Raw genomic sequence first — 10,729 nt, 5'->3', positions numbered from 1 at the left:
TATGGGTTCTATGTAAGTCTATGGGTCTCTATGCTAGTCTATGGGTTCTATGTAAGTCTATGGGTTCTATGTAAGTTTATGGGTCTCTATGCTAGTCTATGGGTTCTATGTAAGTCTATGGGTCTCTATGCTAGTCTATGGGTCTCTATGCTAGTCTATGGGTCCTGTGTAAGTCTATGGGTCTCTGTGTAAGTCTATGTGTCCTATGCAACGTGACGTCACCAAGCCACGAGCTCGTGAAAGTGATTGGCTGCCGTAAGTGCACCATTACTAGCGTCACGTCATTCGTATTGCGCGATGACGTCTTACGCATTTTCACTCAACGTAACGCGCGTATGCGTCATGACGTCACGCGTTATACGGGATGACGTAACCACCGCGCGTTGACATCACGCGTCTTCTCTCACCCATCGGATATCCGCCATTGAATTCAATCCCCGCGTTTGAATCCGCGTCCATCCGTCATGTCGTGAGTGTTTGCGCATCGCCATCGCACACTCATTCGCACTTCCACTCCCTATTCACCTCCACAGTGGCGACGCATTTTTTGTTTGGCGGCCGATGTTTATGTATTAATCGATTTGGTTGTGTGCTAGGCCTCGGTCAGGCCTAGTAGGCCGAGGCTTTATGCGGCTGTTTTTAGTTTCAATGAAATTTTATTTAACATTTTTTTGTTGTGTCCAGTCCGTGTTGTTTGTGACGACAAGATGCGTCCCGTAACTTTTAGCGCGGCGCGCGAGCTTCTGTTGCCTGTCGTTAAATCTGTACGCGGTGGGTAGGCGATGTTAATCGTGAGTGCATTGAAGCCGTCGGTGGTGATGGCCGTGAGGTGGCAGGCCGTTTCGTTGGTGGTAATATTTAGTCTGTGATGGTGATGCACTTGAAGTTGGTGGCGATGGTACCGTAGTGATGGGGACGTGAGAAACTTGCTACCGGTAGCGATTAAAAGTTATGTTGGAGATGATAGCTGCGTTGAAGCTCGCTGTGATGGTTGTGGTGGTGATATTGGCGTAGTTATTGGTTAAGCTGGGAGTGATGGTAATGTTGTATCTGGAGCGTTACGTTACGGTGATGAAGACGAGGCTTTAAATCATGATTTATTATTGAGAGCACGCTAACCGCTCTTGTTAAACTCGCGGGCCACATCGCTCAGCTCGCAATCTTTACACTTTCTCACGTGAACAATCTCCTTCTATGGGCGAAAACATTAATACTGTTGTACCAAAGTTGTGGGAAGCTAGCAATGATTATAATCCAGTCGCTTCCCAAACCCCTTTCCACGTGAAAGTGGAATTTCCACCACTGCTTTTAGGCCACTAACAATGTCTAAACCCCGCCACCCTATTATGATTGCTCCTTTGGCAACCGGCTGGCTAAACGGGATCGTCTGGATAACAAATGAAAATCAACGTAAACTTTTAGCTGGGGGACGATTGTTATTGTGCAGTATTTGCTGCGACTATCGCTTGCAAACGAGGTGCATGTAGCAACTGTAAACTACCCGAGTCCATTCAGAGTACAATAAATATTTCATCAAAGGAGACCTGGATCACAAAGCAGGAGAGTAAACATGTAAACAAAGACTTAAAAGAATGGTCAAAACAACACAAGACTCGTATCACCTTTCAAACTCGTATCAAGTTCAACAATTCAACACACGACGCAGTGAACTCGCCCGGTTCTCAAAAGTTCATTGATTTTCTGCTCCCGTAGGCAGAAATGGCTTGAGGGGGGGGGGGGGGGAGGTCTTCCTTCCAGCAGGTGATTGGTCACGTCTAGTTATGATGATGATAAGTGGTTGATCATGTTACACGGTCAGGGCTGTGTATAGGAGGTTGATGATCTCAGCTCGGTTATAAGTAAGTGGGTTTTAAATTGGGAATAGGAGACATGGTCATGCATTAACAACAGCTCAACGGGTTGGAGAGCTTTTAGAACATGTAGTTTAATAATGAAAGACAATAAATAAATGGGCATATATAAAGACAATTTTAATCGTGGTTGTATTAGCTGCAATGGCTGAGTAAGCATACACATTGACAAAGAATGGATCAAAAGCTGGAAAAGTGCCCTTAAAAGTGAGGTCATGTGCATGCTGAGAATTACACAAACGATAAGACCAACACACGCGTTATTGGACATACCCAAGTAGCGACATCGTAGTGACTTTTGATATTGACTGGAAAATAAGTGATGGCAGGACACGTCTCTTAACATGGATGCGACTCGTGGTCAAAGTTCAGCTTATTAAAACAAAATAATATCCCTCTCTGTTGCATTTCAATGAATGCATTTATATGGAAGGAGTGGACCGAACGGTGATTGCCGAAAAGCATCTATGAACCCGGCCCCCTAAGTTTTATTCCCAGCCATGGCGAACATCAGTGGCGATTGATATCTGAACTGGTGCTGGGCCCTCCTTCCTCATCAATCAAAGTGTATTGGTCGCATACACTGTTAAGCTGATGTTATAGCGGATGCAGCGAAATGCTTGAGTTGTCAGCTCCATAATAGAATGTCTCTAACAAATAAAACAAATTTGGAGAAAAAAAAATTACGAAAATTCATGAAGCCATTTCAATCATGGTGATTGTTTGACCATACTTCATCGTTGCTGGTCAGTGCCGGTCGGTAAGGGGGGAGCGGGGGGTGGGGAGCCAAGCCGGGTTTAGATATCGCAGCACTTATGTTAGCCGTGGTCAGGAACCAAACTCATGCCACCGATGCTCGAACCACTGCTACACCCCAAATGCATTTTGTTGAAAGTATAAAGGACGCACACGATATTATCCTCTTTGCAAGTGAGATACGTTTTATGGAATTAGTATGCAATCTATTTTTGTTATTTAAAAAAAAACAAGATAAATGGCACCGATTCCAATAAAAACAAGCGATCCTGAAAATCATTAACGAATCTACGTGTGCAATCAAGCAAATAACAATTTGTAATTGTTAGTACATGTATCCTCTCGGTAGCCTACGGCAACTTTTTATGCACAATAGTTGTCCAAGCACTGTCTAGATCAGGGGTCGGCAACCTACGGCTCCGGAGCCGCATGCGGCTCTTTACGGGCTGCTTCTTGACGATACGTACGTGAGTACAGTATATGTACTCAGATGCATTGCGGCTCTTGAAATACTGAATTTTGTACCGAATTGGAAAGAAATGGCTCTTCTTGTTATTTTGGTTGCCGACCCCTGGTCTAGATTCAACTCTGCTTAGCTTAGCTCTAACTAGATTGGCCACATGCACAATGATTTTGTTCCTTTGAGGATATATTTTTTTCTTGTTGCATCTTAAAAATGTATATTACCTTCAAGCGAAAGTTTTGCAGCGAGTTGGTTGTTAAGGGCACTGTGACCCCCCCTTCCCCCCCCCGGCAGTCTCCTCAACAAACCGAAGAGCGAGATGACGCCCGAGGAGCTGTCGAAGCGTGAGGAGGAGGAGTTCAACACGGGCCCGCTCTCTGTGCTCACGCAGTCCGTCAAGAACAACACACAGGTCCTCATCAACTGCCGCAACAACAAGAAGCTGCTGGCGCGAGTCAAGGCCTTCGACAGGTGCGATCGAGCCGCGGTGGGGTTGGGGGGGTGGCGACAAACTCGGCAAGACGATGGCGGCGTTGCCAAACGTTGGGGTTTGGTGCAGCGTACCAACGGTCGTGGTGGTGCTGATGATGCTAGTGGTTGGTGGTGGTGCTGTTGGCTTTTGTGGAGATGGTAGTCGTGATGGTGTTCTTGGTTCTTTCGGTAAAGTCAAAGTCACGTGGCCGAAACGTCGTGAGAATTATTTTATTATGTTTTATTTTTATTATTTTATTATTTCCCTTCTACGTGACTTTACCGAAAGAACCAAGAAGATAAATCCCTGCAGTCACGAAAGCTTTAAATCGAAATTTAGCCGTGATGGTGTTGGTGGTATTTTCTCCCGAGTGGCGATGTTTACACACCGCACCAAGCAGTGTTGGGAGCGGTAGTGCAACGGTTTGCCAACTGCACTGCGAACCCGGCAACCCGAGTTCGATTCCCGCTCACGGTTGACAGCAGTGTCAATTGTCTGAATCGGTCCTGGGCCTCTAAGCTCGACTCTGCCTCAAATGATTACCTGATGTGGTGTGTAGTAAACATCACCAAAGGGCAGTAGGGAGTGGTCCTGGCCACCAACCCCCAGGTGTCCTGTGCCAGCCTTCATAGGTGCTCGTTATCAATACCTGCCCCCAACAATCTGTTACAGGCCATACGGGTGGGATCTTTGACTTTGGTGGTTGTGATGGTGGTGACGGTGCGTCTGGTGAAGTTGGGTGTGGTGAGGGCGCTGCCTATGGTGGTAGTAATGATAGTGGTGGTGATGATGGTTTTGATGTGATCATGCTGGTGGTTAGACTTGTATTAATTAACTCCCCCTCCGCCCACCATTTCGAAAAATGATTAAAGTCATAACGTTGCCTTTTTTCCACTGCCGCATTTGCGCTGCCTCTGCCTTGCCGCACGACGTTGATTCCACCTGCTTGCGGCAGCGCTAGCAGGCACCGTTGCAACTGCTCGCCCCAATACTTAACTCAATCCAAACGAAAACTCTGCGGGAGATCGCATTGTTCCGTCAAATCGCTCCCGCGCGCTGTCGAGTGCCAATTACAAGCACCTCGTATTGACTCGATGCTAGCAGCGGACACACGAGACCGCCGCCACAGCATCGTTGACAGATTTTTTTTTTTACTTTTACCTTAACCCCCCCCACTCCCCCGTAGAATCTGCTCGCATTGAGCTGCTGTGAATACCCACTTCACCGATAATACCACCGCCATCTCTGCCTCACAATGGAGGTTTCGCAAGCGCTAAGCTACAACGCCGCTTTCTAACGCCGCTAAAACGTAGCCTCGTTATAATTTTTTTTGGACGCACGCGTAAATCTCAGGCGGCTTTCGGCGAAGCTCGTCTCTGCGTCGTCGTATGGTGTCGCACGACGATTACCGCAGCCGCCTCCTCCGCGGTTGACGCTGACGTGCGAACGCGAGAGGCCGCGCAGAGAAACGCCGTCAGCGCCGCCACCGCCCCATCTGCCGGCTTCGTGTCCGACCTGAAAGATGAGGAGGCCATTGTGCGTGTGGAGGGGGGCCCCAAATGAACCATCTGGTGCAGAGGCGGACTGGGCTGACGTGAATACCTCCCAAGACAAATGCGCGTGGAAGTGATTTGCGCGAGGCTTATTGTTGGCTTCCTTGTGAGCTCTCGCTCGCGCGCGCGCGCTCTCGACAAAACAAAAAAATCCACCCATTACAAGAGTTGTGCTAAGTGGACGGAACTACAATAGACGCTTGAAAGGTGTGAGATGGGGTCACGCCTCGTACAAGACGCTTTGTAAATCCGATTTGTATTGTAGTTGCGCGTGTGATGTGATAATAATGACTTGCACAGCCCCCTTGTCAATCTACTGCCCACGGGGGATTGTTGAACCATACTTCGTCACAATGGTTAGTTGGTCAAAGTCAGAGCCATGGACCGGTTAAGATATTCAGATATCACTCGATGTTAGGCGTGCCTGGGAATTGATCTCTGCTTGCTGTGTTTACAGTGCAGTGCGCTGCCTCCATGTTGTGTGTGTGTGAGCAATGCCAATAATGTGTTTGGCAGAGTGCATTTATAAAATGTGCAGCTTTACTGAAATGTAAGCATTGCAGCCATTGACTATCCACTGCTGGATGACAGCCACCTCTTGCTGTGTCACCATCTTGTATGTCTTTATGATATTACCATACAATAAAACTGAAACAAATAAAATTGTGAAATGGCAGGGGCAGCTGTGGCACAGTAGTTGGAGCACAGCACTATGAACCTGGAGAACCCTGAGTTCGATTCCCAGCCGCAGGCAACATCGCAGCGGGGAGTGATATACGAACCGGTCAATGTCCTCCCCGCCCCCCATCCTCTTCTCCAACCCGCTCTAACCAGGGTGAAGTACGGTCACGCAACAACCCCATGACCAACACGCCATTGGGTTGACCATGCAGCAGTTGATTCGCAAAGAGCTGTGAACCGTCTACCAAAAGTCTTAAGTGTGCTCCATTTACCGACATTGGCTAACCACCAAAGTGCCTTGTTTCACGTTGCACTTGTTAGTAGTGCCTGTTGTGCACAGCACGCACGGTTATCTTTGAATGAGTCGACCAACCCTTTCAAGCGGTGCGGTTTTGCTTTGGCAAATGGAAAAGAAATTCCCGCAGCTAGTGTTCACTCGGGGGTCCTAATATCCTCTCAAGAATTCTCTTTTTTGAGGAGGAAGACGACAACAACAAAAATCCACATTAAAAAGTCATTAGCGCAAAGTATAGACCGCAGGTATAAATTTTTTTTAGTGTTGGCCGATAAACACCCCGCAGACGAGAACGGCCTATCCGGAGTTCCGCACAGGAGGTGTGAACTCAACTCAAATAAGCGCTGGCGGTGGCAGGTACAAAAAAAAAAACACCCCGCAAACACAAAGCAGCGTTACGGGGGAAAAGAGGGGAGCTTAATCCTCGCGGGGAGGGAGGCCGCCGATAGGTGTGTGTGTGTGTGCGCGCGCGCGAGGAGGTATTTGTATGTGTGTCTTGCACTTCCTTTTCCCACTGCTCCGTTTGGCTCTAACAAAAGCTCGCCGAGGGGGGGTGGGGGGTCGCGCTTGCCCCCGAATCTCCCCCCCCTCGGCTTTGCCGATGAAAAGCGTCGCGGCAAATTCCATTCCGCGAGAAAATTTTTGTCGGGGGGGCGGCGGGCAGGGGGGGGGGGGTTGGCGAAAGTGGCCTGTCCGTCAAAACCCCATTCCTGCCCGATTCCTTTCACTCTATTTGTCCCGAAAACTTCCCGGCAAATAGCGGTTATTGTGCGATAAACTGCTATTGTCGTGCCCGGTGAGGCCGTTTCCTGTGCGGTTAATTGGGTTTTATTCGTCAAAGCTGGTTATTATCCATTAATTGCTGTTAACTAGGGTGGAAGATGATGCCCGGGGAGTGCTTGTCTTTTGGGCGACAAAGGCCAGGGCTGCAAACAAAGGCGGGTTCAGCCGTCTGTGTGTTTTGGAAAGTGCCCAAGCGACTGCGTTGAATTTGGGGGCCTGTTTATCAGCTTATGTCGCTCGCCCGCTCTGATTATTTTGGGCTTAGAGCGCGTCTGGGGCCAGGGCCTGTCATTCACACCACAGCCAGGGTCCTCCCGCGCCCCACACGCACACACGCGCACACCCCGCTCTCTTCCCCCCCCCAGCCCCCGTGAATGAGCCGCAGATGTGAGTGCGGCGGCGTGGAGGCCCTTGAGTGTGCAGCGATGCAGCGTCGATCGGTGCGAGCCCCGAGGAGCCCAGGGTCGTGCCGTGTGCAGTGCGCCCCATTTAGAGGCGTGAATAGCCTCCGATGCCTCATTCTTGCCCAATTTCAAAAGCATTCTACTAGCCGTGTTGTGTGTGTTTTTTTTTTATCCCCGCTCACACTCTCGTCGACTCGTCCGTCTTCCACCGCTGCCGCCTCCTTGTCCTGCTCGAGTCTGCGCTTGGCTCTCTGGCGAGCGCGACATTGCTTCGATAATAATCTATTATCGTGTCGGCGGCGTGTATACGTGTGTCCAGTCGCGCGCGTGTATACCAATCGGCACTTGCCCCAACAGTCTGTTGACGGCTATACGGGATTCTTTGTCTCTGTGTGAATCCGTTATTTATGATTTACACAAATTGTACGCGCGTCACACGCGACTGTGTTACGTTTGGGCTAATGGAATTAATGAGGCAGATGATAATGCAGCGTGGACGGACGTGTAACGTACGAGGCAGACGTCGGCAACGGGAGAGAACTTGCGCGGCAGACAGTACAAGATGAGGATTTTAGTGTTATAATATCGCGCAAGGCGTGATGGTGCAAATGCAACGCGAGGCAGACGACTCGGAGGCAAAACCTCACCACAAAAGAGACGAAGAATACAAAATCAGACGTCCGTCTGAACGATAGAAGTCGCGCAATGAGACTCGCCGTGGAAGTAAAAAAAGAATACAAAAAATGCAACACCTGAGACAATGCGAGATGATTCTTCGTTCTGAATCGCAGTCCCGTGAGAAATTTTCTCCGCGGCTGAATTGCTGCTACCCCAGCCCCCGGTGCCTCCTTCCTCGCCTCTTTCCGCCGTTGCTGCTCTTTGCCGACGCCGGTTTATTATAAAGGCGTCGGAATCGGTTATTATAAAGCTGTCAAATTCCGAGCGTGCGCGGGGAAAAAAAAAAACATTGCCACGTTTTTTTAATGAATGAAATAAACTAAACGTGTATTTTTAAATACAGATCACCGTCTGTAATTTTGCTACATGCCGAGGAGCAATATTTATGAATTGCGTATGAACTATTTAATAATTGCCGTTAACTCAGGTAACGGCAATTAACTCGCTGTGTTCTCAGTAAAGGCGCCTTGCCTGAAACATCTGGAGTGTTTTTGTTTTGCTTGTTAAAAGTGATCAGACTACTTTTTTTATGTTTGTTTATTTGTTTTTCCAATTATAAATCGAGATCCACAATTGCTATGGGTATGAGCAGTGTCCCGAAAATATCTGTCGAGTAAATTTAACTTTTACAAAACGCAAATTTTGACAATTTTGTTTAGAAAAAGGGGTCTGACCTGACCTGGACAAAGGGGGCAATAATTTTTATTTCGCGGACACAACCGACGGGCAGCCCCCGCCACATTACGACCGTCTGCACGTTGCACACCGAGCCAACGCAGGCAGCGCTCACGAGGTCGTGCCTGTTGGGATAAGGCGAAGAGAGTGGGGAGGAGATTGCGCGCAACCACTAAGACGCGTCCGTCGTGACGGACGGCGGCAGCGGTGCGCCACAGTCGGAGCAACGTCGGAGCCATCCGTTGTCTTCTGAGCTGTTGTAATTCTCCCCTCCCCCCGTGTCCGCGCGCACGCCTCTCTCTCTCTCTCTTCAACGTTTCCGCGCGTCTCCTGTCGCCTCAGGCACTGCAACATGGTGCTGGAGAACGTGAAGGAGATGTGGACAGAGGTGCCCAAGAGCGGGAAGGGCAAGAAGAAGTCCAAGCCGGTGAACAAGGATCGCTACATCTCCAAGATGTTCCTGCGCGGAGACTCGGTCATCATCGTGCTCAGGAACCCGCTCACGAGCAGCAAATGAGAACGGCCGAAGAGCTTCTCTACAATTCCCTCTCGGGCTGTCTGTCGGCTGTTCGCGCTGGCTGGCCGGTTGTCTGTCGTTGATCTGTCACGGCCGGGGGTCGGCAATTATAGTAACAAGAAGCGGCGATTATTTTTTCCCTTAAAAAATTCGGTAATAAAAAAAAACACTCGTTATTTCACGAGCCCGCAATACACACGTGTGACTCCGAGACGGGGGGTGGCCCCTTGATCAGTAACGTCACGAAGTCCGCTGGTTGCCGACCCCCCCCTCCCCCGGTCATGGCTGTCGACAGCCCAAGTCAGCCGTTTCGTGAGTCTTAGCAATCGGTTGGTGGGTTTTTGTCAATATTTAAGTGTCAGCCATTCAGCCAGTTTTTACGTCAATCTGCCAGTCAAGTCAATCGGTATGTCCGTCGCTTTTTTGTTCTCAGCCGGTCAGTGCGTTTGTCAGCATGTCTCGTCAGTCAAGTGCGGTCTTTTTTTTTACATTTGTTCCAACAAGCTGATCAAAGGAGGACACCTGTGACGAGATAGATCTATTTAAGATACGGAAAAGTAGGGGAGCAGGAAACAGGAATGAAAAAGCGAAAAACAAAAACCCATTATAACCGTGCGGGCTCGTGAAGGGCTTTAACGGGGAACGTCTGTTGTGGATAACGATGTTTATATGCTGGAGAGAGGCGAGTGCAGCGATGTGCGTGGTTTCCATTTGTACTGTTTTTTGGCCTTTAATAAACTTTTGATTTCTTTTTTCAATAACCGCTGGCGATTTTGTGCCCCCCGCTTCTTTTACACAATTTCAAGTTCGCCGCACGACGGGAAAAAGCGACGTTCAACGGCGCTCGCCAAGTGACGTTTTTGTAATCCCACCTCACCCTCCATCGGCAGGAAAGGTCGATGTCGTCACTTGGCGTCTCTCTCGCGAAGAGCGGCGGGGGGAAGAGGGAAGGCGGCCCGTGCGCAGATTTCTCCGCTCGTAATCTCTGCACAACTATTTACGCTGCGCGGGATGCCACGCGAAGGCATTTGCATTTTATTTATTTTTAATTTTCAACGGCTGTACTTCATGCGTGTCAGCACGGAGCCGAATTTAATTACCGTAAGCGCCTTTAGAATATCCTGGCTTTTTTAGCATTAATGCTCCCATCAACACCGCATTTAGCTCCGCAAGGTTATTGTTAAATGTGGCATTGGTGTGACTAATGCATTTTTGTGTCAAAACATGAGCCCTTGCTTGTCACGAGGTGAGAGAGATTCTACGACCCGACCTTTAAATAAAAAAAAGGGGATGGGAACACCTCCCCGAGCTTCCCCGCAGCCTCGCCACCTTTGAAAACTGACACTTTACAGACGACGTTAATTGTCTTCCAGTACAATACCTAAACAGGCTGTCGGGGCGGGATTAATAGTTTTGATGTACGCGTTGCTTCCAGGCGCGATATAAAGTATCACAGCGTGACGGATACCAGAGTAGCTCGTGCGTGCGTGTGTGTGTGTGTGCCTGCAGGCAGTTGTCATCGCTGTCACTTAGGAGAGCTCCGAGTCGCCGCGCTCCCAGTTTGGGTTACACGACGCCCCC

At 49.2% G+C, this 10,729-nt stretch overlaps 1 protein-coding gene across 1 annotated transcript; it reads left to right on the top strand.

Moving 5' to 3' along the window:
• The first annotated feature begins 332 nt into the window (after nucleotides 1-332).
• Nucleotides 333-9,909, top strand: SNRPD2 (small nuclear ribonucleoprotein D2 polypeptide). Its single transcript, XM_061549825.1, has 3 exons — nucleotides 333-469; nucleotides 3,385-3,561; nucleotides 8,974-9,909. The coding sequence occupies exons 1-3, from the start codon at nucleotides 465-467 to the stop codon at nucleotides 9,146-9,148; spliced, it is 357 nt and encodes a 118-aa protein (XP_061405809.1). The 5' UTR covers nucleotides 333-464; the 3' UTR covers nucleotides 9,149-9,909.
• The last annotated feature ends 820 nt before the right edge of the window (nucleotides 9,910-10,729 follow it).

Source organism: Lethenteron reissneri, chromosome 11 (assembly GCF_015708825.2).
Source record: "Lethenteron reissneri isolate LAM-NWPU_2019-01 chromosome 11, ASM1570882v1, whole genome shotgun sequence".
NCBI classification, from domain to species: Eukaryota; Metazoa; Chordata; class Hyperoartia; order Petromyzontiformes; family Petromyzontidae; genus Lethenteron; species Lethenteron reissneri.
Note: the sequence above shows the minus strand (reverse complement) of the source record. Positions and strands in the feature narration are given on the sequence as shown.

What these genes read in the sequence shown, in the direction of transcription:
- SNRPD2 (XM_061549825.1), top strand. An exon ending in CGAGTCAAGGCCTTCGACAG is followed by an intron (nt 3,562 to 8,973) that starts GTGCGATCGAGC and finishes CTGTCGCCTCAG; the next exon opens with GCACTGCAACATGGTGCTGG.